The sequence below is a fragment of the Anastrepha ludens genome, chromosome 2 (genome assembly GCF_028408465.1).
Source record: "Anastrepha ludens isolate Willacy chromosome 2, idAnaLude1.1, whole genome shotgun sequence".
Taxonomy (NCBI): domain Eukaryota; kingdom Metazoa; phylum Arthropoda; class Insecta; order Diptera; family Tephritidae; genus Anastrepha; species Anastrepha ludens.
In genome coordinates this window covers 9,905,986-9,931,531 of record NC_071498.1, presented here as the reverse complement: position 1 = coordinate 9,931,531, position 25,546 = coordinate 9,905,986, and the positions used below count along the sequence as shown (strand labels likewise).

The following is a 25,546-nucleotide window of genomic DNA, read 5'->3' as shown; positions in this document are numbered from 1 at the left end:
CACATAAGCGAATGAAACTAATTCACTTTACGCCCTTTGCTAGTGCAGGCTACCTGGCGCCCTCAAAAGTATGCAACACAAAGCTGAGTATGCAAACGAAGCAAGCAGGGCATCTGCTCTACGTCCCTATTCATACATTTATGTTGCATCTTTCGCTGTATGTTTGCATATGTCAGTGTCAGCTTAAACGTGTTGCTTTTTTTAATCTATTGTAACTTAGTCATTTACGTTTTCAAACTCTTTTATTACCACTTTTGGGCATTTTTTACTTACTTCATTTTTTCGTTGCTATATTCGCTCGTTATGCAAACCAGCACAAGTAAGTGGCGTAAAAAGTGAAACGCAAAGGCAACATATTAAGAAAAAACAAAAACAAATGCAAACACAAATTTAAAATGTGTATGTTTTTTCCTAATGAAGCTTTCGCATAAGCACAATGGCTGTGTGAACACAAGTGCAAGCGTATTCAGTCTAGCAATCAGTAACGAGTAGCTACCCTGCAATAAAAACCAACTAGAACTGAACTGCTTTTCTACCTGCTTGCTTTACACACTGAAAACGGTTCGCTTTCCATAACAAATTAATGCTAGCGTCTAGCTGCTATACTATTATTCTAGTTAGTAAAGTAAAGGGTGATTAAGAGCTATAGGAAAGTTTAAAAAACAACACACGTAAAATTCAGAAAAATGCATGAAATTTTTATTTAAATCGATAGTACAGTCCATATAATTTAATGTTTGAAGATTATTTCATGCAAATGTTGGCCGCGACTGCACTTCAAATGGTCCATCCGCTTAGTCCAATTTTGGCATACTCTTTAATGTTGTCTTCCAATGCGTTAATTGAAGCAGGCTTGTCTAAATAGACATGAGCTTTAACATAGCCCCACAAAAATAATCCAAAGGCGCCATATCGCACGATCTGAGTGGCCTATTGACAGGTCCCGAACGTGAAATAAAAGTTCGCCGAACTTGCCTCTCAACAAGTCCATTGTTACGCGTGCTGTGTTTCTTGCTGAAACCACATGTCATGCAAGTCAAGCTCTTGCATTTTGGGCAAAAAAAGGTTGGATATCATTTTACGGTAGCGCTCACCATTCACAGTTACGTTACGATTCGCAGCATCTTTGAAGAAGTACGGTCCAATGATACCTCCAGCCCATGAACCGCACCAAACTGTGACCTTTTCTGGATACATTGGTAGCTCTTGCAATTCTTCCGGCTGATCTTCACTCCAAAATCGACAATTCTGCTTGTTTACGTACCCATTGATCCAAAAATGAGCTTCGTCGCTGAACACAATTTTTCGATAAAAAAGTGGATCTTAAACTTTCTTAACAGAACACACATTTTTATTATAAAATTCAATGATTTGAAAGCGTTGTTCGTTTGTAAGACGATTCATGGTTAAATTATAGACCAAACTGAAGATATTTGACAGTGAAACAAAACACGAAACGTGCGTCAGCCATTTAAACCAACTGTTTATAAAGATAATAGCTAAATTATCACCCATTAGTTATTTTATTGGAGGGATAGTGGAAAATACGTTTTTGTGTAATATTCTTCTTCTTCTTGATTGGTGCGATAACCGCTTAGCCAATTTGGGTGAATTTACAAAGCGGAACAGTTAGACACATCAAGTGAAGCCAAATCCTTCTCTACCTGAGGCCTTTCTCTTCCTCTGCTACCACCAGCTGGTTCCGCATCACATACTATCAGAGCCAAAGCGTTTTTCTCTATTCAGACGATATGTCCCAACCAACGAAGCCACTAAATCTTTACTCACTGCGCACTATCTATGTTGCTGTAAAGCTCATACAGCTCATCGTTCCATAGCCTGCGATATTCGCCGTCACGAACGTGCAGAGAAGAATATTGCACTCTTGGTGTAATAATTTCCATGAAAATTTTTTGTTAACTTTATATGGTCTTATTTTTTTTAAATTTCATATGTATGTCGAAATGTAATTTTTGCTTAAGTCAAGTGAAAGGAAATTTAAATAAAAACTTTTAAATATTCTTATTTAGACACATAACAATAAAAAAAATATGTTATATTAAATACATTTTTTTTTAATTCCACAGCGTACTAATTAGGCATTTTGTAACTAGTTCCCATCTAGTCACTTTTGAACTAGTATGACTTCTTCTATTAAATACTGGCTTATGAAGTTCAATCTTTCACTAAGTACTATGCCGTTTCACTGCAGGATGGTAGTTTACACACACACATACACCTAAACACGCCTACATAAAATGAAACATTTAATTTTGCTCATTCCTCCTTTATTCAATTTTCATTTATAAACATATTGTATATTTACATATAAATGCATATATACATATATGTTCCCTTTTATTTTCAAAGTTATGTTTTTGCATGTCGTAATCAAGTGGAGGGGCATTTAACATGAAGTGTTGTTAGTACATTATGACGGCTAAATTCTCGCCCTCTTCAGTTCACTCTCATTCGCTCCGTTTCCTTTGCTGCTTCCGCAGTGCCATTCTAGCACTCTACACATACCCTGTTTGTGTTTATTTGTGCATGTAAATGTGCCCTTCTGCTTATTTTACTAATTTCTCTTTTCGCGTTCCACACTATTTTCGCAGCAGTCGGCACTGCATGTGTGTGTGTGTGTGTGCATGTGTTTTTAAACCTAAGCAAACGAGATATTGTTCGACGCCCTTTTCAGTTTTATGAAAATAGATTCTTATGCATACATGTATGTTTGTTTGTATGTATGCGCGTGTGTGGCACTTAAGTGGACTGTTAATGTTTGTCACTTCACATTTTCAACCATTTTTCTGCCTTTTACCTGCAAAAGTTATTTAAGAGAACCTACATTTGTTTGAAGAAGATAGTACGAAGTGGTCCAAATAAGAGTGTTCTCTTGAATCATAGCCTTACATCTAATTTGAAGCTGCGAGAGAAGCTTTCTCAAGAATTTAATTGCCAGTCTATACTAAGCTTCAAAACTGGTTAAGGTTTGAAAATAAATATTTGAAGATTGTTTCCTGCTATTTTCTAAAATGAGTGTTGTACGGTCCAAATAAAAAATTTAGTTTTCTTGCGTAAAAATGTTTGTTCAAAGCATCGGCCGGCAATATTTTAAGCGGCATAGAAAAGGACTGAGCTTACTGTTCTACTATATCGAACTCTTTTGCTATGGTTAGCGCCACCGCTGTTGGGAATTATTAGCGACAGATAGAACTGCACACTCGACGCCTTCTTCTGAAAAAACGAAATCCACTATTTTCTCGGTAGATGACTGTAGTGATCGATAGCTCGTAAAGTATCGATCAAACAATTTGAAATTTATGCTCGTTATCAAGGTAACATTTCACATTAAAGAAAATATTTTGCTGCTGTTTGCTTGCTCCCCTCTGTTGTGAGTTACAGGGTGCTAACAATGGAAGTCAACACAAAGCGAATTCGTTACATTTTACGGTTTTTCTTTGATAGAGGCAAAAATGCAAATAGGCTGCTGAAATTGTGAATAGTGCATATGGTGCCACTACTGTAACAGCTGATACGTGCAATTTTGGTTTCGTCGATTGCGTTCAGGCATTTTTGATGTTAAGAAAATATCGAAATAGTCAAATAATAAAATCACAGAAATAATCGAAGTTGACCGGCATGTTAGTAGTCGAAGCATCGCTCAGGAGCCATGAGCTAAAGACCTGCCATAAAACAGTTTTAAACCATTTGCGCAAAAATTTTACGCAAAAATAATAGATTTCTTTTTCTTCAAATTAATATATATTCGTGTGAGGCAGAGCTTAGTTTTACTTGGCCACTCTAATTGGCATCGGTTAGCAAGTGAAAGGAATGACTGACGCAATTCACTGAACTCAGCAAAAATCGCATAGGCGTTTACTGCGCTTATAAGTAAAAAGAAGATTCGTGTGATAGTCGAACTCCATTTTTCACTTTCGGTCATCTCTGCTCGTTTTAGGAACTGTCTTAAAAGTTCTTATAAAACAAAGCTAAAAATAACTCATGCAAGTGGAAGCAAAGAGGAACAAATGGTCTAGGAAACAGGCTTTGTTTTTCTTTTTGTCGGGACAACTAGCAAGTGCAGTACTCAGACATTAATTAAGTCCATTCTATTACACTTGGATTCGCTTTTAATTTTCTTTAAATCTACTCAATCTCCGAAGAAATCTGAGTAGATTTGTGGTGCCAAGAAGCCAAGATGTTCGCTTTTGAACACATCAGTGCCAAATACCTCAAACCTGATTCTAGCGAAGGCAAGGCAAACGCATAGGAAGTGGTCTGCCGTCTCATCCTCCTCTGCACAAGCTGGGCAGAGTACATCTCTGAGTTGCTAAACCTTTCCATGTGCTTCGCCCACAAAAAGTGGCACGTCATCAGTCCAACTAACCGTCTGCACTCCCTTCTACTAAATGACAGAAGCGTTTACGACAGTCGATAGGACATGACAGGTAACATCAGTTTTGTCCATCTGCAGCCTCTCTCAGCTTGTCAAGCTCCCTTGTGGGCTGTAGTTACCAATTTGCTAACCGTAGCTTAGATGGCCGCAGAAGGGAGTGACACAACGAAACAGGTTACTAGTCAAATCTTGTATAGGTAAGTTTCCAAAGATAGTTTCAAGATAGGAAATTAAAGTATATTTCTCACAAATTAAGGTTTACTATTTGAAGTAATTTTATTTTATACTTGGTGCAACAATTGTTGTCTACATCTTGATATTGTCATAGAAATTAACAGGACTGCAATTTTTTCAGTTATTTAGTTATTCATTTAGTAAATCTAGAAATACAAGGGCGGCATAGAACTAACAGTATTTGTAAGAATTATTTCGTAGCTATTTAAAAAGTTCATTGAGTGATAATTTTAACTTAGAAATCAAAAGCCAAAGAACTTGAAATATAGTTGAGCTCATTCAATGTTTCCATCGAAAGTGCTTAAAGTGCGAGACATAAGCAGTTCTAATTCGCTCAAGAAATAATAAATCATTACTTCGAAAATTTTTTCAAGGTATGTGAAAATGCATTACAAGAGTAAAGGCGAGTCAGCTGTCCTATTTAAATCGCATTTTAATCGGAAACAAAGACGAGTGAAAGCAGAATTCTTCTACTTTAGGTATAATGATTTTTAATTCAGTCAGACCGGCCTTGCATTGTATGACGTAATCGAATGAGTGAAGTTCAAAGATCTGAAAACAAAACAAAGAAATTTCTTTTGAATGCGGTCTATTCAGTTCAAGTCTATTGACACAGCACTGATGACATACCCACCAAATAAAGAGCGCATACTTCAGCTTGGATCGTACGAGTGAAGTAAATAGTGACTTCAAAGTATATGGATCCACTAAATCAGAAGCAAAACGCCGAATGAAGGCAAGTGTAGAATATGGCGATACAATAGAATTTGGCTATGACAAAATTCAAATGATTAAGAAACTGAAAAGTTGAGTCAGTAATTTAATTAAGAGTACTTAGAAGCGGGTTTTATATAAAATATGAGGTAGAGATTATATACTTAGACCTATAAAATGGCACATGAGAGCATTTCTTAATATTTAGTTGAAGTAGATACCTATCACACCATGCCCACAACGCTGTTGAGGTCTGATTCAAGATAAATCAGACAGTCTTAGTATAGTTTTAAAAATTTTAAGTTGTCTGCATATAAAAGAAACTCAGAGAAATGGAAACATTCTGAACAAAGGGACCAAAGTAAGGCAGCACCGACAGAGACAATAAAAGAATAAAGAGATGCATTATCGGCAACAACTACACATTCATGATTGAATAAGTACGACTTTATGCATTTAAAGGAAATAGAGTCAAAAACAAAACTTATTAGTTTTGAGATTAATATTGATGGGCTGACCTTATCGAAAGCCTTAAAAAACAACGTAATTAGTGGCAGTTGCATCAGTGGTCTCGATGAGTAGACTCCCTCTCGTGGGAGTCAGGAGGACCTTATCGAGACTACAACGCACTGTGGCCATCTGTGGCGTCAGAACTTTTCCGATCATTTCAGACCCGGCATTAGACTCTCTGATTAGTCTACCACCACTTGATGTTTTCATCCAAGGAGAGGCATTGATGGGACTTTTTAGGACCCCTGTACGACATTGGACAACAGAGTAGGCATGAACTTCGATCCAACGATTCTTGTTATGCTCCTTGACTCCATGCCATCCAGACAAGAGATACAGTGAGGTGCTATCAGAGACCCAAATGTGGTAAAACTGAGAACATGAGCCCGGCAAACACTGTTTTCAAATTTTTACGGATGGCCCAAGGACCGAGCATGGCTCCAGCTCCGGCTCTGGGGTTTACGTCGAATCCAGCAGGACAAAAGTGCACTTTGCTCTTGGGAAATGCAAGCGTTTCCAACGGAGGTGTATGCAGTTTGAGAAGCGATAAACTTTGTTGTGGAAAACAGATGGAGAGGCAGATCTATATGTTTCTGCAGCGACAGCCAAGCTGCGCTCATGGCCTTAGACAGGCCCCCAACCACTTCAAGGGTAGTCGAGTGCTGTCAATCCAGTCTGAACTATGTCGGTAGACATAATAGCCTGATACTAACATGAGTCCCGGGACACGTGGGTATTGCGGGTAACGAGATTTCTGACAATTTAGCCAGAATGGGCTCTGAGACCAACTTCTTTGGCAGGGAGCCCGTTCTGCCACTGCCTTCTGCAGCCATCAAAGCCACGGTTAGCAAACGGGTTAATTTAACCCACAAGCGGGCTTGGCAGACTGAGATAGGCTGCAGATAGACAAACTGATGTTACCTGTCATGTCCGACCGACTGTCGCAGTTCCTCCTGTCACTAAGCAGAGGGGACTGTAGGAGGCTTGTTGGATTGATGACGGGCCAATTTCTATAGGCAAACTGTATGGAAAAGGTGAGCATCTCAGACAATGCACTTTGCCCAGCATGTGGAGAGGAGGATGAGACGGCGAACCACTTTCTGTGCGCTCAAATCTGGCTTGAGGTCTTTGGCACTGATGTGTTAAGAAGCGACCACCTTGCCTCCTTGGCACCACAAGATCTACTCAGATTTCTTCGGAGGTGGAATAGATTTAAAGAGAATTAAAAAGGGAATTTGAGTGCACTGCAATGGATTTAATTGTGTCTGAGTGCTGCACTTGCTAGTTTATCCTGACATAAAAAAAAAACAGACAGTTGACCCACCAGCCATAAGACTATGCTGATTAATTGTTATACGTTTTAAAGCGAAGAGCTTTAAAACCGTTGAAAGTTGGAAAATAGGCCTGTCTTTTATTTAGCCTCCGCATCGCATCGCGATGGTTTTCATTTTTTTCTTTACTTTTCCGGTTTTTGATATTTCATAACCACAGTGAGTTTCGCTCCTGTGCTGCGCCACATGGAAGTCAGGCACAAACCAATTCGACTAAGGCGGTACAATTTTCTTGGTATTTGTCCACCATATAAAGCTATGAACATTTGGAATTACACCGGTTGAGAGCCTAAAATGGCTCTTACCTTTGCACGTGATAAGTTCGAAGTCCAAAGGCTGCGACTCTATTATAATTAGAACTTTCCTGTTCGCATTTTTTTAATTTCACCTACTCTATCTTATTTCTTCCAGCAACCCTAATGAGCACCACCGCCAGGACAGTGTGTTACCCGCCTCCAAAGAGCGAAATCGTTTTCGCAGCACCACCTGGGAAAATTACGATCCGCTGCATCAGAAATATCTTGAAATCGGTAAGTACAGGCAATTAAGTTTCCGAGCACAGAGACAATCAGTGTTGTTTTTTTTACAAAACCTTTCAATTTGAACTCTCGTTCAGTAGAAGCTTGTGCTTAACTTCTTAGTTGAGTCGTTATAACTTATTTCGGTGTGGTACTAAATTACCACAGAATGAAGGGGAAAACTTCAATTTTTCCTAAATTTTATCTGCAAGTAATTTTTGTTATTAGTACGTAAATTTATTTGAGCCAACCGACTAATGCTCACAGTAATGGTTGCAAATTTCACTAGAAATACCTAAGTCATTTCCTCATATTTGCTATGAAATGAACTTGGAGCGCCCCAACCAATGCGTAATAGTAATTGTTTGGATGAATTATATGTGCGAAAGTGTGCCCAACTTTTATTAGCTTCGCATTTTTGCAGACGCACAGACACACCTTCACACTTGCAGGTATTTAATTGGAGTTTGTCGTACTTTCCTCGACCGCACACAAGAATTATAAGGAAGATTTAATGGACGTTGAATAGACACAAAATTGTTTATGATATTTTTGGCAGCTTTTTGCTTGTGCAATACCGTTAGTTTATTTTCTTATTAGGTAACTTATTCACATACTAAATTTGTTTTCCAAACATTAACTGCTGTTTGTTTCATCAATTGAGGTTAGAGTGTTGATCCACTGCCTCTCCTTCGGCACATTTCCTTTTCCGAAACTTAAATGATGGCAGCAATCATTAAGCCAAACAAGATGATAAAGCAAAGTAAATAAAGCAATGCAAGCAAAGCTCTCTCTAGCCTGATTTACTCAGTGTACGAGTCTAATGAGCTTAAGCCCTTTCCTTTCAAAGCAGCTTTTCACCTTCGTAAATAGAAATAATGAGGCATAAAGCAACTTTTTTCAAAATTTGTTTTCTTGGATTTAGGTGGTTTGAGATTAAATGCGGTTTTGGCATTAGTTTTGAAGAGACTGAGCTCAATTGATGTGGCTGTGCATTTTTCAGTACAAAATTAACCTGCCAGTTAGATTAGGTTAAGTTAAGTTGGCAAGCAAAGGCCATCCATAGGATTGCAAGGAACATTTCAGATAGTTTTACCTTATTTCTATTAGCCTAGTGCAATACCAAAGAACTTTGCTCTCTCTCTGATAAACTGACGTTTTTTATTATCTTGCTGATGCCCAACTCAAAACCAAGTAGCTGTCTACTTTTTGCCCTTTTAAAGGCGAGTGCTCCGTCTGCAGTCGAGCTCGAACTATGGAGATTTTTTTAAGAGACTCTAGGAAGGTTCTGAGCCTTGTGAAAGCGAAAAAAGTAATTTTTGGGTTATTTTTATTTTTAAAGATACAGGGTGGGTCATATAGCGTTTGCTTTTTGAACCACCTATTTTTTTAAGAATGGTAACACAAATGACATGTCAAATGTGTTCGTAATTTACTTAAAGGTTTGACATTTACGAAATGAGACGCTATACGCTTGAACATAATTGGGAAATATTGAAAACCTATTTCCAAAGTGGTGAGTCTTCTTCTTCTTAAGCGGTTACAGTAAATGGCGAGCGTTACCGTGACATGCTCAACGAGTTTTTGTTTCCAAAAATTTAAGAGGATGACATGGACGACATTTTGTTTCAACAGGACGGTGCAACTTGTCACACTGCCAAAGTTACACTCGAACTTTTGTCTACCGTTTTTGAAAACCGAATAATCAGCCGAAACTTCGATATCAATTGGCCGCCTCGGAGCTGTGATTTAAGCCCGTTGGAACCATCCAGAGACGATTGATGCTTTAAAACACGAAATCGAAGTTGCCATTCATGAAATTGGAGCCCAAACAATCGAAAATGTGCTTAAAAGGGTAAAGTCATGGCAGTCATTTGAACGATATAATTTTTTATTCATAAATGACAATGTTCAATTTTCAAAATAAAAAAAAGTTTGAAAAAATATTGATTAGTTTTTTTTATAGCCGATTCAAAAAGCAAATTTTACATGGCCCACCCTATAGTAGTAAGTAACTAGTCTGCTCAAATACTCATTTTTTACAGAGACTTTTTAATAATTTTTTTTTTAAGAAAATAAAATGCGATCGTTTTGATTTTACATTATGTTATTATTGACATCAAAAAGTATATAAAAACAGTTTTTTTTTTGACAAATTTTTTTTTGTAGTAGGGTGGCACCAAAGTAAGCGTTTTAAAAAAGATAGTTGGCTTGTCAAGAGAATTTTGGCTCTTCAGGACATCGGAAACGAAAAAGTTAAACTGATTATTATTCTGTAGGCTTGTCATTCTGGCAGGTACTACTTTCGTTTCTTTTCAGCCCTAACTTTCCATACTTCAGTCTGATTTCCACACGAAAAACATACCTTTTTTTCATAAGTCCGGCATTTTGTTATTTTTCAAAAAAATTTTCCCATGAGCAATGAGTATTTCTGTTTTAATGAGGCAGTACAAAGTTAGTGAGCCTTAAGGAGTCTCTTTTAATAAACAATAGGCAGTTAGCATTAAATTAAGCATTAAGCTTAGATAGATAAGAGATAGAGCGAAATTATTAAGCTTCGAGCTTTCTCTTGTATCTAGTAGGAGTTCCTTTAATTTATAAGAGAAAGTTAATGAAGCTTCAGTTATTTCTTTGAAAGGGTAGTAGAAAGTTAGTGTGATCTGAGGTTTCACTTTTAACAGGCAGTAGAAAGTTAGTGGGTCTTGAGCTTTAGTTTTTCAAAGATAATAGAAATTTGATAAGCTTTACGCTTTCTAATTTCCTTGGCAGTAGGAAGTAAGTGAGGTTTGAGATGTTCTCTTTAAGAGATAGTAAAAAATAAATAATTTTTAATTATTTTATATTAAATAAATTTCCTTTTTAAGAGATAGTAAGAAACAGAGAAATAAAGCTTCGGGCTTTCCGTAGTAGGGGGAAGTTAGCGAGCCTAGAACCTTATTTTATACAAAATAGAGAAAAGTTAGTAAAGCTCGAGCTCTTCCTTTTAAAAGGAAGTTAGTATGGGCTGAGCTTTCTCTTTTAAGAGGCAGTACGAAGTTAGTGGTCATCGAGCTTTCTTCTTTAGTAAGCAATAGGAATCTAGTGAGTTTTGAGATTGCTCGCTTAAGAGTTTTCTTTTTAAGAGACCGTATTAAGGTAGCAAGCATTAAGCTTCTTTGAAGAAGCAGTCCGAATTTAATGAGCTTCGAGCTTTCAGAGAAAATGTTAAGCCTGAAAATGTTTTTTATAAAAGTTGGTAAACTTTTCTTTTAAAGGGTAGTAAAAAACGAGAGTGACCTGAGCTTTCTCTTTTAAGATAAAGTAGAAAGTTAGTGGGCCAGAGCTTTCTTCTCTAAAACATAATATTAATATTATATTAGTAAGTCTTGCGCTTTCCTTTTTTTAGGCAGTGGGAAGTCAGTGAGCTTTGAGATGTCTTCTTTAAGAGCTTTCCTGTTAAGAGATAGTGGGAAATAAATTAATTTTGGCTCCTTTTTAATAGATTGTAGAAAGTGGGCTGAGGACTTTCTCTAGTAATAGGAAGTTAGTGGGCCTAGAACTTGGTTTTATAAGAAATATTAGAAAGTTAGTAAGCTTTACTCTTTCTCTTTTTGCAGATAATATAACGGTCGCGAGCTTTGAGATTTCTCGATTAAGAGCTTTCTTTTTAAGAGACCGTATTAAGGTAGCAAGCATCAGTCCGAATTTAGTGAGCATCAAACTTTCACTATACATAGAAAATTGCAAGCCTAAAAATGTTTTTTTATAAAAGTTAGTGGAAAGTTAGTCAACTTTGAGCGTTCCCTTTAAATAGATAGTATGATATAAGCGAGACTTTAGCCTTCTCCTTAAGGAGCCTGTGAAAACCAACGCCTTGAGTTCATCGTTTGTGTCAGCGCCTTCATTGCTTTTTCATGGCAAAAATGCGCTCAGAGGTGTGCCATTTCCCGCCGAGGGGCAACTACCAATAGAAAACACTTTTTCTATCAATAGATGTGCTCGGGGTAAAGGTGCTTATAGTCGAATAACAGCAGCGACGATTCTCACAACGCCTTGCCTAAACTTTGCTCTTTTGAGTAGAGTAAATACTTCTTTGAGACTATATTCAGGCAATATTGGTTAGAGGAATTTGGTATTCTGCCGAGCTTTTTAACCATTTTATGGTGGACATTTCGTTGTTTCTCTAAAAGTGGAAGAACCAATAAATGGCTGCCGATTCCAAGTGACAGCTTTTTTACGGGAGCAATTCACTCGTGTGCCTGTTGCTACCGGCTAGAGGCTACATCTACTGAGTGGATCGATTTGAGAAGGCCAAGTGTCTACTAATACCCAATGCCCAACCGCATAGAAATGGATGATTATTGTAATGAACACCTAAAAACAGAGTAAGTGTGCATAAAGAAGACGGTTAGTCAGGAAGGATATTTGAGAGTTTAACTATTTTTCAAATTTCTTTGGCTCCTTGAATAATCTGAAAAGTTTGCCAATGGATATACAACATAACTGTTGCATTTTGTATACACCAGACGCAACAACAACAAGCCTCCTCTAATATAAAAAGGTATCTAAAATGTCATCCACTTCCTGATAGGAGACACACGTTGCGTATTCACAGAAGCCTATGGAAGCCATATTTGGCACATATAAAGTACCCTTTGACCAATGCAACCAGCGAGTATAATTCCTGTCTTTTCAGATTGGTAAAAAAATATACGATCGCTCTATTAAGTTATTCAAAATGGAGTTACTTTTTACTCAGATATTGTGGCTACACCAGCAGTTTCTGTGTTTTTATTTAATTTATTAAATACTTCTCTTAAATGTATATCTAATATACAGCCAAGGTCATATAAATAGCACATTTGGACTTTAGAAGCACAGAGTTGAATATGTTTTTAAATAATCATTTTTTATTGGGGAAAAACCAAAATAAAAAATAAGAAACTTATTTAGCTCCCCATTAAAACAAAAAAATGGTGAAAAAGAATTTTAGATCTGATTAAATTTACGTGAACGTTGATAGCTCACGAAACTTCCTGGATGCATAAATAGCACATCCTAAATAATTCCAAATGAAAGCAAAAATAGTAAACAAATCAGATAGTTAAGTAATAATATTGTTTTACCAGATTAGTATTTTGTACTTTATCCAACGTTTTTTGATTACTTCTTGAAGCGAAGATGCCACTTTCCTTTGGAATCGAGTACCAAGCCTCCTCAGCTGCGGCCCACAAATCATCAACATTTTTGTTAGCGATTTTGACCTTAACGTCATTCCACAATTGGATTGAGATCATGGCTCCGCGCTAGCCAATCCAGTACATTAATTTTTTCTCATCTGAGCCATTGCTGCACTGTCTTTGCAGTATGCTTTGGATCATTGTCCTGCATAAATGTCCAATTTAATGGCATAAACTCAAACACAAATGGCTCCATTTTATTCAGGAGTATATCCTGATACTGAAATATATACATTTTACCATACACGCCAACAATCGGCCCAACACCATGCCAGGAAAAAGCTCCCCAAACCATGTTGCTTCCGATGCCGTGTTTAATCGTGTTTTTTATGAACCTAGGATTTAGCGCTTGATTTTTTGGAGGATTTACAAAAGTTTTCCCATCTGATCCTATCCTATTTATTTTGGTTTCGTCGATCCAAAGTACGTTTTTTCCAAAACTGCATAGATTTGTCTTTGTGGGCTTTTGCAAAGGCAAGTCAGTGTTGGTATGTGTTTTTGAGAGGAGTGGTTTTTTTCTGCTTATGCGAGCAAACAGCTGGGCTTCGTTAAGTCGCCTTGCTACAAGCTTTCTGGACACCTGTAGACCAGATTTTTGGTTTATTTCAAGCATTATTTGCCGTGCCGACTTAAAAGAACCTGCTTGGATCTTGCGTGTTATAGCTCTATCCTCATTAACATCAGTTTTTCTCGGCTTTGGTTTTCTTTCCGTTTTTTTGCTTAGATAGGATGAGTCTTTCTTAACTAAATTAAGAGCATTATAAGTCATTTTCCAAGAGCACATCATCATTTCAGCTATTTCTGTTTAGCTTTTTCCGATTTGTCTCATACGGTATATAGGAGCCATTTTCTCCTGCGTGCAGTGGTTTCCACATCCCATTTTTAGTAATTACTTTAAAATTTTATTTAAGAAACAAAAAATTAATATATACTAAAAATCGCTGACACAATATTAAAGTTTTACTCTCCGCTGCACAAGTTAAAATGTGTTATTTTTGCGTCCTCTTCAAATCAGCAATAAGCATAAATAAAATAGAACGCAAAAAATTCCATCGAAAAAATGGGGTACATTCCTCGCATAAATGTAAGCTTAATAACGGTAACAAATGAAAACAAACAAATTTATTTGATCAAAGCAGAGTTCGTACTAAAAACTTAACTTAATATATAATGTTCACATTTGTGCTATTTACCTGTCCATGGCTGTATGTCCCGAATGAATCTAATGGTTCCTGGTAAACTTGGACCTATTATAGGCTCAAGCATCACTGCGTAAGCGCAGTTTGTGAAATCCTGAATCAGTTCCGTCATCAGTACTTTGAAAACCACAGTACCCGCCCATCCATCTGTGCAACGAGAAAAGTTTATAGTGATTATGAAATAAAATAAAAAATATATCGTACTGTAAATTCGTATTCTGCTTAAACGAATTGAATTAGCTGTAGATTGATTTTCATAAAAAAGAGCCTGTGCTGCATGCCACAGTGTTCACACATTTTTTCTGCCAAGTACTCAACAATCCAAGTCCTTAACACAAAAATTTAATTACAACTTAATTGATGTCTCAACTACAAGCGTGTGTCTTTCATTACATCGTCTTGAGACTTGAAAACATTCAACAACAAACTACAACACACTACACTTGAAGACACTTTAAATTCCAATTGGCTGCCATTCACTATTTTATATGCGCGACTGCGCCCCAAAGCACACTACACTTAACGAGTAGGTATTATTTCTTTCTTTGCCCCTTTGTTAATGGTGCTAATGGTGCAGCATTCACTGCTAACACAAAACCACAATAGAAACTCCAAATGTTTTTGACGCGTACTCAAGAAATTAAAATCAATTTCCGCATCACTACGCGCACAAAAATCAAATTTATCCACAACACAAATACACACACTTCAAATTCTAAAGTGTATGGAATTTGCTATATATTCATGTATGTATATGTGTAAAAGCAGGCACTTATATGTCCGTACAGTTGCTCACAAACGCTGGAGCATTTGAAATGAATTTGACGTGACAAATCTGAAGGAGGCGACGAATGCGCCGAATTAAAGTTTTGAATGGAAAGCAACCAAGCCATAATACTTCAACAGCCGCAAGCTCAAAGCAAATTTTATTTGCATAAAATTCAAACTGAGGCCAACAGTAATCACTCGTATCAGTGCCTGGCGAAGTAATGCGTGGAAGGGATGCAAGTATGGCGCCGTTAAATTGCGAATATTAAACGAAATGAAGATAAGTAGCAGCAACAACATGACCGTGCACAAGCTGTTACACGTTGACAAAGCCCAAAAGCAACCGCTGTATCGACAAAGCAGAAGAGAGTGTCACGACAACGGTATCGCAGCAGTGTAAGTGTTATTAATATCACATTTTCGCACCTTGCATCCTTCGGCGCTGGCTGGGAGGAGATGAGTGCGTACACCGCCACCAATATATATGCACGCATACACACGTAACGTACGTCACACTTTTGCTACTTATCTACAACGCGCTTGGTTTGGCTTGTTACAAATGCAGCTAATCTACATATGGCGAATGAGATTTAAAATTGCGTATACGCCACGGTGCCACGATAGCAGACCAATGCAGCAAGCTGGCGCTGTTCGCCGATTCGATCGTTTGTTATGTAACTAAGGCTTGGCAGCTGATGAGAAGTGCCCGCACTGCAGCATTGAAATACGAACATAAATATGGCAGCCAACATTTTTCGAATTTGAAAGCAGATGCAAAGACGGATGGGCTTAAGAACCAGGCGCTCGTGAGTTTGGACGGGACAATGAATGAGCAGTTTATACACAGAGTTCTTGGCGCGAAATGGCTCACTTTTAGTATAAAATAACGGAAAAGGATTTTTTTAATGTTTAGTTTAAAAAAAATTATAACAATAGATATTAATAAATAATTTTTTTAATACATAAAAAATAAAAATAAAATAAATTATTTTGTTCTGAAGCAAATACCAGTATTTGCAAAAAAGGGTGATTTTTTAAGAGCTATAGGAAAGTTTTTCAAAAAAACCCACGTAAAATTCACAAAAATTCATGAAATGTTTATTTAAATCGATAGTACAGTCCATATAATTTGATGTTTGAAGATTATTTCAAGCAAATGTTGACCGCGACTGCGCTTCAAATGGTCCATCCGCTTAATCCAATTTTGGAATACTCTTTCGAATGTTTCGGCCGGTATCTCATATACAAATGCTTTAATGTTGTCTTCCAATGCGTTAATTGAAGCAGGCTTGTCTAAATAGATATGAGCTTTAACATAGCCCCACAAAAAATAATCTAAAGGCGTTATATCGCACGATCTGGGTGGCAGGTGCCGAACGTGAAATAAAATGTTCACCGAACTCGCCTCTCAACAAATCCATTGTTACGCGTGCTGTGTGGCATGTAGCATGTGGCACCGTCTTGCTGAAACCACATAGCATGAAAGTCAAGCTCTTGCATTTTGGGCAAAAAAAAGTTGGATATCATTTCACGGTAGCGCTCACCATTCACAGTTACGTTACGATTCGCAGCATCTTTGAAGAAGTACGGTCCAATGATACCTCCAGCCCATGAACCACACCAAACTGTGACCTTTTCTGGATACATTGGTAGCTCTTGCAATTGTTCTGGCTGATCTTCACCCCAAAATCGACAATTCTGCTTATTTACGTACCCATTGATCTAAAAATGAGCTTCGTCGCTGAACCCAATTTTTCTATAAAAAAGTGGATCTTCGGCCAACTTTCGAAGAGCCCATTCACCAAAAATTCTGCGTTGCTTCAATTCTTGCACCAGCTGTATTTTGAAAGGCTTCACACCTAAATCCTTTCGCAAAATTTTCCACGTTGTTGAGTAACAGAGGCCCGCTGCGAACGGCGACGCATCGATAATTGATGGTCATCATTAACACTGGCCGATACAGCTGCGATATTTTCTTCAGTTCGCACTCTACGTAAGTGTGTAGGTGGTTTGATGTCCAATAATGTAAATTTGGTTCTAAATTTAGTCACAATAGCTCGAATAGCCGCTTCAGTGGGTCGATTAAACTGGCCATAAAATGGAAGAAGCGCGCGATAAACTTTCTTAATAGAACTCGCATTTTTATAATTAATAAAATTCAATTCAATTTGTAAGCGTTGTTCGTTTGTAAGACGATTTAAGGTTAAATCATAGACCAAATAGAAGATGTTTGACAGTGACACAAAACACGAAACGTGCGTCAGCTGATTAAACCAACTGTTTAAAAAGAGAATAGCTAAAAAATCACCCGTTAGTTTATCAAATCTGCAGAAATTTCTTTAGATTAAGGCGGGTTGAGTTATATTCTCAGTCTGCTTATTCCTTTGCAGCCTTGTGATTCCCATGAAAACACTTTAGATGTCCAACTGCGCATTGAATGCTCTGCATGCGCTCTGACTAATTCTTTTCACTCGTATTCCTTTTATTTTATTATATTAAAGAATAAAAATAAGGATTTTCAAAGGAATTGATTCCAAGTTTATACCTAAATGACAATAACAACTCTGGGGTAATCTTGAATTCTGTATTAATCACCAAAGTTATCGATACTTCACAACCATGCAGGGATCAATTTATCTTTTTATTTGGAAACGTTTCCTAAGGGCTTAGGTGACTGTAGCAATGGAAAAATTAGCAGCAATACAGCGAAATTAATAAAAATTTTAAAGAATTATAAAGTATACAAATCACTTTGATCAAAATAGTATAAAAATATAACAACGGCTCAACTTTTCTTCAAAGCAGCCTTTTTGAAGGGCGCATCGCCATATTACTGCACCTGAAACTTTTAAATTACAAATAACAAAAATATTTTTCTCTTAAAAGGGTTACGCCGTATGGTGGTATTTTCAAAAATTCATAAAAGTTTATTAAAATTCAAGTTCATTACTTCTTCATTCGAATTTTTATATTTTTCAAAACATACAATTTCATGTGGCTGCCGCTGCTGGCTTCGCAATAGCGCATCATGTTAATCCAATTTTCCAAGACCTTGCTGACGGTAACTGGCTCTATCTTACGAATCGCTTCCTCGATATTCGGCAAAAAGGTCTTAATCGTCAATGGACAGTTCGCATAACATCACTCCTTCACTCGAAAGGTGAAATGGTTGAAGTGCGCCTGGCACTCCTCAAGTAGCACTAAAGCGCCGTTTTGATACTCCTTCGCTTCATTCCACAAAAAAGTCTAACGTCGTCAAATCTCAGCTTCAAGGTAGCCAATTGACATCACTGAAAGGTTGTGAATACGATTACCGGACCTAACGCTTAACGAACGATTATCGCAAGGGCTATGTTGCACGGGGCGTCATCCTGCTGAAGCCAAAGTTTATTTCAATCTATGTCTTCAATTTGCGGCCATAATAAATTGTTTATAATGTCTTTGTAGCGCTCAGCATTGACCGAAATGGTAGCCTCAGCAATATTTTCAAACAAAGTTTGGCCCATGATGACACCACTTTAAAATCCACACCAAAAAGTGACACTCTATGGATGCATTATTTTCTCGACAAGCACGATACCCAGATGACACAGCTTTGCTTGTTAATATAACGGGCGAGTTGAAAATATTCCGCGTGAGAAGAGATTATTTTTCGGGAAAAATCATTGTTCGTTTCCAATGGGATATTTCGCAACCTCGCTCGAGCATGAAGCGCCTTATTTCTTTCTGCGTAAATATGATGCAGACTTTCTGTCAAAAAGCTGTCACTGATAAAAAAACGTATGATTATAAATACTATATTGACCACTTTCATTTTCAGTATATACATCGTTATTAAAAAGCTTCTCTAAAATAAATTTGTTGGGTTGCCACACCTGTGATTAACGTCCTTACCAACACATGATCTCCATTGCTTGACATTTGCAAAAACTACGCCGCCGTCAGTAAAACTTTTTTCTGCACATCTTTTCGATTTCTAAAAGTTTTAGAAAAGGACTTAAGTTTACAACAACGAGTTTGTATTAAATTTTGCGTTAAAAAGAAATCTAGACACTGAAATTTAATGATATAAACCAGCTATTGGCGATTTGAAAGAACCATAATGAGAAAAATCTACGGTTCTATTCGGCTCCGTTACACCAACGAAATTCAAAACTTATTGGTGGTGAAAATGTAAACGTTTTATAAAAGCGCAGCGGATTAGATGGATTGGCCACAACATATAAATGCCCAACGAAAGAATCCAGAGAAGGGTGCTTACTTTGCGTCCAATTGGAGAAAAAAAGAGAGGCCGACCAAGAAAGAGATGGCTTGATGACGTGGAAGCTGACTTAAAAGCGATGAACTTTCGTAATTGTAGAAATGAGGCAAGAGAGAGATTGAATTGGAGGAGGATTGTTGATGAAGTTATGGTCCACCACAGACTCTGCAGCTAAGAGAGAGAAAGAGAGAGAGAGAGAGAGAGAGAGAGAGAGAGAGGGTTAAAAATGAACTCACCTTAAAAATAGTGGAAAACTGGATCGCTAATGATATTCTAAAGAAAACAACCATTTACGGTTCAGAAGATATTATGAGACTATAGAGAATGACCAACCTAGTGGCTGGCCATCGACATCGAAAACTCATGAAAACACCAATAAAGTGACAGAAAAATATAACAAATGTACCATCAAAGAGCCGGCAAAGGACTTGAATATGGCTTATAGATCCATTCAGAGCATAGTAATTAATGATTAGGGTTTGTGCCATGTTGTTGCAAATTTGGTCCCAAAAGGGCCTAAGTTTCATACACTGATATCGCCAAATATATGATTTCTAAGGCTGAATGCCACCCAACATTCTTCACACGCTTTACTGGGTACGAGACGTACTCATAAACATGCGACACCCAATGCAGACATCAGGCGAGTAAATGGAGAGCTCCGAGTGAACCAAAACAACTTCCTTTTCAGTCAAAAACGAAATTATACTTAAACGGACTACGTTGAAGAAATAAGAAGTACAACGATATTTACACCACGAATTTTAGCCAGAAGGTCAGATAGATTATAAGGACTATTTTGTGGACGTTGTGAGACGTTTACGTGAAGCAGTTCGTCAAAAAAGAAAGGATTTGGCGATTAGTGGGAAAACAACACGTAGATTTTACACCGTCGCACAGCGACATCATTTTCCGTGAATTTTTGGCGAAGAACGAGACAAACAGTCATCAAATTCACCCGATATAGCTCCTTCCGGATTTTTTCTGTTTGATCAAGTAAACACACCACTACGGAGAACGCGTAACAACCGAAAGGAAGTAATGGGAAAATCGAAGCCGTCTAAACTGAAAATATAGTTCCAGAAATATTTCGAGGGCTGGCTCAAACGCTGGCATGCGTGCGCTGTAGTTAATGGCGAATACTTTGAAGGCGATAAAATCACTTTTTAGGAATGAACTTCTATTTTGATTTTTCTGCGAATTTTTCGGTCAAAGTGGTATATATACACATATACACATAAGTATATTACTATTTCTATTTTATTTTAAGGCATTCACTTCACTACAGTATATTTTAAATCTAATGTTTTACTCTCCACACCGCTGACATATTTGTGCAAGTCACTGTGCATTTGTAGAAGCAGACTTTCGTCCCAAATCTCTGAGGTATCGAGATAACTTTGCAGCTGTTTGAGGTTATTAGGGCACGCGGAAGGCCCAAAGAGCACCGAATGTGAGGAGAATAAAGCAAGCAAACGCACAAGAGACACACATACTTATTTACATGAATGGGTAGCAAACAAGCTGTGGGAGCAAGTGGCGAATACCTTGGGGGATACAAAATTCGATGGACGTCAATGAATAAAAAGTGCGGTTGGATTGTGGCGAAGAGAGCAGTTCCGCCACCGGCAAGATATCGCGTTCATAACGCTGCTTTGGCTGATGAATGAGTGTCGATGTGCTGAGATATACAGGCATTCAGCTAAGCCAAATTTATGCATACACTCGTACATACGTATATATGCCCACATACACTATTCTATATTCAAATGTGTGCACATAAGCACAAAGCATATGCCGCTTGGGAATAAACATTTTACGTGATACGATAAGCTGTAAAACAGATGCCTAAATGACACGCACCTAAGCACACATTTTAAATTTACAAGTAACTACATGCATATGCATGCACGTACGTCCCTACATACGAATACACATCTGCACACGCTCACACGCTCGCACAGGTTACGACATTCGCATAAATCTGTGCCTTTTTTAATATAAACTTATGCCCTGGCGCGTCTCAAGACACTTGCGATAATCTTTTCATATTTCCTTTATCCGCTTTCTCGCCTTCTTTCACCCTTCTTATGCTGCTTAACATTTACTTTGCATTACTTTTCTTAAATAAAACAGTAAAAGTTTTTGCCGAAATTAAAAGTCAAATTTAACACACACACATACACACACACGCATGCAAATATTCCAAATGTTTGCTTCCGGCAGCTTATGGCGGTTTATTCTTTGTGGAAGTTATGAAAATATGAGCAGTATTTATTACGAAATAATACGCGCACACAATTGAAGACATTCATGCTTGTATAATCTTAAGCACATTTAGCAACAGAAATTTTCATAATTTCAGCGGTAATCGTTGCTTATTTTCGTCGAGCGTAAAAATATCGTTTTTTTTTCTAGGCAATCTACTTTGAGGCGTATCAACAAATAAATTAATTACGGCTTTCCTTTTGTCTGCTAATGCACTTGACGGCTCTCCAAAACACATTCAAGCTGGTGTGAGTCGAATTTAGGACGTTAAGAAAAACGGAGTCTAAATTGTATGATTTAATAGGCCATCGAATACCCATGGATTGCTGCACGACTTCTTCTTCTTCTTCTTAATTGGCGCGATGAACGCTTACGCGATTTTGGCCGAATTTAACAAAGCGCGCCAGTCGTTTCTTTCTCGTGCTAACCGGCGCCAGTTGGACACACCAAGTGAAGCCAAGTCCTTCTCCATCTGATCTTTCCAACCCGCCACATATTATTTGAATAATACCTCAGGCTGCAGCGACCTGTAAGATATTATGTTAAAAGACGCAGAAATTCCTTTGCTGGGACTTAGAAATTGCTTGGCTTGACGCTGACCGGCACACTTTAGCCATATATGATATATACGTTTATATTTATTTATTTAAAAATATGTCGTAGTTAGCTAGCCTCTTTCCTGCTGATTCCGCTAATCTCTTTGCTGAGTTATTTAAGTCCAATTTTGCAGCTGCCTGTGATGAAAATATTTCCTTCGATTTCGTTCGCAAGATTTTGGCACACTACCATGGCCCCGCTGGACGCGACTATAACAACCTCTAAAGTGGTGGAGCAAAGTAGGAGTAGCCTCACCAACTTGAGTGAAAACCACACCGGAACATAGAAGGTAACGAAAAAGCTGATGAACTGGCAAGAGGGGGATCTGCCATGAATAGCCCTCTTGCAGTACCAGTATTCACTCCACTAGGTGCGGTCAAGAATGCAATTTCCCTAAAATACCTTCGAATTGCAGATTGTAGATGGAGAGACCAGACGAAATGCAAAATCAGCAGAACGTTATGGCCCACCTACAACCTCAAGCAATCGTCGTCATTAATAAACATGAAACGACGGGACACCTGTAGACTTACGGCAGTCATAACTGGCTTCTGGTCTATCGGAGAACAAGCCGCCAAAATGGGCATCCCTCATAACACATACTGTCATAGTTGTAAACAACCGGGGGAAAAAGAAACAATCTTCCATTTCCTCTGTGAATGCCCTGCCCTATGGAGGGACAGAATGTTAACCCTGGGCAAACCGCTGTTCGATAGTCTCGAGCAGCTGTCTGGCGTAGAAGTCAACAACCTAAGAAGGTTCCTAAACCGCACAGACTGGATATAGTCCTGCTGTAAATAACTGTTAAACAATTTGGTAACGAGGATGTGGCAACAAAATGGTGCGGAAGCGCTAGTTGGATTCCGGATGAATCACCACTCTAACCAACCAACCAACCCGCATGGCCCACTGAACATGTCTTGAGTGGTATTACTCGACTTAAGCCGTCCTCACAAACTGATGTTGATAGTTTATCTGCGTTTGTTCAAGCAATGCGATTCTTTAGTATACATTTTGTTTTTAATCCTAACAAATCACTAATTTTAGGTAATTTTATGAAAGCCTGGAAACTGACTTTCTTCATCATCATTCATAGCATCACAGCTCGATGTGAGCCTTAGCTTCCTCCACAATTCTTCTCCATAGATCTCGGTCCACAACCAGACTACGATAGTTGGTCACTCCTATACTTCAGAGGTCGTCCTCAACGTCGCATAACCACCGTTTCCGCGGCCGACCTCTTCGCTTTTCACCACGGTCGCGCGCCTCTACAACTTTTCAAGGTATTCTTTCATCTTGCATTCTGCAAACGTATCCTAGCCATCGGATGCGCTGCGATTTGGCAAACCGCACAACTTTCTTGCCTTGTAGGAATTCCTCTATCTCGCTGACTTTCATGTCACCCGCTTTCATGAACGGTAATAAAAATGATATGAGCAACTATAAGCCTATCTACCGCAAAGCTCTTTCAATGCATTATCCCGGTCACATTGCTTTTTGCTGTCAGGAACATGGTGCATCCGGGAGCAGCATGGCTTCCTCTTGGTCCGCTCAACAGTGTCTAATTTAGCCGTCTTGTTGGATGACTGTATCGCTACATTCCAGTCAGCGTACCAAATTGACAACATTTATACTAAATTCGCTAATAATTAGCCTGCATTGGCTTCTACTCAGCCCTAATAAGTTGGATCACACTTGCTTGCTCAATCGACATCGCAACAATATTAAGTATTTTTCTTTCGCTCTGGCGTTCCAAGAGAATAACCTTTTATTTGTCTTTCATTTTTGACTTAATGCGTGGTGCTGTAGACTGTCGGGTGGTTCTTGAGCGGATTTTCTGTAATATTTCACCACTTCATAGTTTTTCCATGTTGGTCTCGCAAAATCTCCTTATGCTTGAAATGCTTTTATTATCAGAATAAATTTGTAACTGGCGTATCACCAAAGATGGGCGTGTGTGACCCAGAGTTATGGGCGTAAGGGCGGATATGAACATTTTTATTAAAATCAATTCAATTCTTCTGATTTCAGATTTCTATTCATATGCCGGCCATTAAAAAGTACTAAAATATCTACTCGTAGCTTGCAAAGCTTAATTTTTTTGTTTCACGTCGTTAAAGGGTTTTTAAAAATTGAAAGTCCAAAAACTCTGGAATCGTGCAGTGACTCAATTTATATTTTTGAAAGGTTTAAAAGCAAAGGAAATTTACGAACGAATGTTGAAATTGTATAAGGAATTTTCGCCATCGATTAGTACAGGAAAAAGATGGGTTGCACGCTGAATTTAAACGTGGAGCAAGCCTTGCAGACGATCCATTGCATTCGCTTGCAATGGAACAAAAACACATTCGAATACGAGTTTCTCAACAACATTTAGTGCGTTTTTGAAAAGAGGGATGACGTGGATTTCGTGCGTCGATTCATCACTGTGATTGAAACTTGGGTCTATCACCATGGTGCTGAATGTAAACAGGAGGCTACAGAGTGTTGTGAACCTGGTTCTTCGGTTCCAAAACGAGTTCATGTGCGGAAATCCGCCAAGAAGGTTTTAGCGTTCCAAAAAGGATGCGAAAAGAATTTGGTATGTGGATTACTGCAAACTGGTGAAACAATAAATTCTCAATATTATTGTAGCTTTTCAGACCAGCTGATGGTAAGAATTGGTATAAAAAGATGCAGTGTGCAAAAGAAAAAAGTTATTTTTCATCAGGACAAGGCATTGTGTCACAAGAGCATTTTGACAATGGCTAAAGTACATGAATTAAAGTGCGATTTGTTGGAGCATCCACCGTATTCCCCAGATTTGGCCTTCCATCTGTTTCCAGACATAAAAAAATGCATGCGGGTAAAGCGTTTTTCATCAAATCATGAGGTCATAGCAGCTGAGTAACCGTATTTTGCAGCCCTTGCAGATTCTCACTTCAAGAATGGAATTCAGAAATGAAAATCTCGTCGAAACAAATATATTATGTTTAGGGAGACTATACTGAAAAATAAAGTGTATTTCAAACCATAAAATGGTGTTTTTCTTATTGAACTGCGAAACTTATTGAACAACCTATATTCGAGGTTAGTTCCAAAAATATGGTGAATTTTCAAGTTTCGCGCGCTACGTACATTCGTCTTTCAATTATTATGTTTTTTGTGTTTGTACACTCGTCTCGAATGTATTTTCTCCGTTTTAGCAAAATCGCATGCTTAGTTTGTTTGTGAGAGGCATAAATGAGACAAGAGGTTTGCGTGTTCGGCGATTTTCTGCTATCGAAAAAAAATGGACCAAAGAAGTTGCATCAAATTTTGTGTAGAAAATGTAATTATGTGCTCAAAAATACTTGAAATGTTGACAGTGGCCTACGGTGAGAGTACTCTGAGTCGAAAAAATATTACCACTTGCAAATAAAGCTTTTCACAGAAGACCGAGAAGATGTGATTGATGACGCTCGCTCTGGAGGCCCCAGCACATCAACAACCGATGAAATTGTTGAGAAAGTGAAGAAAATTGTTATGGAGAATCACAATTAGAGAAGTTGC

The 25,546-nt window shown here is 38.0% G+C and overlaps 1 protein-coding gene across 2 annotated transcripts in view; it reads left to right on the top strand.

The window, feature by feature from the left end:
* The window catches only part of LOC128863080 (neuroligin 4-like), a 334,586-nt gene that overhangs the window by 99,691 nt on the left and 209,349 nt on the right, over positions 1-25,546 (top strand). For both annotated transcript variants that reach the window (XM_054102016.1, XM_054102009.1), the window contains exon 7: positions 7,597-7,715. In XM_054102016.1, the coding sequence (XP_053957991.1) occupies positions 7,597-7,715 (119 nt within the window). The remainder of the gene's footprint in view (positions 1-7,596; positions 7,716-25,546) is intronic.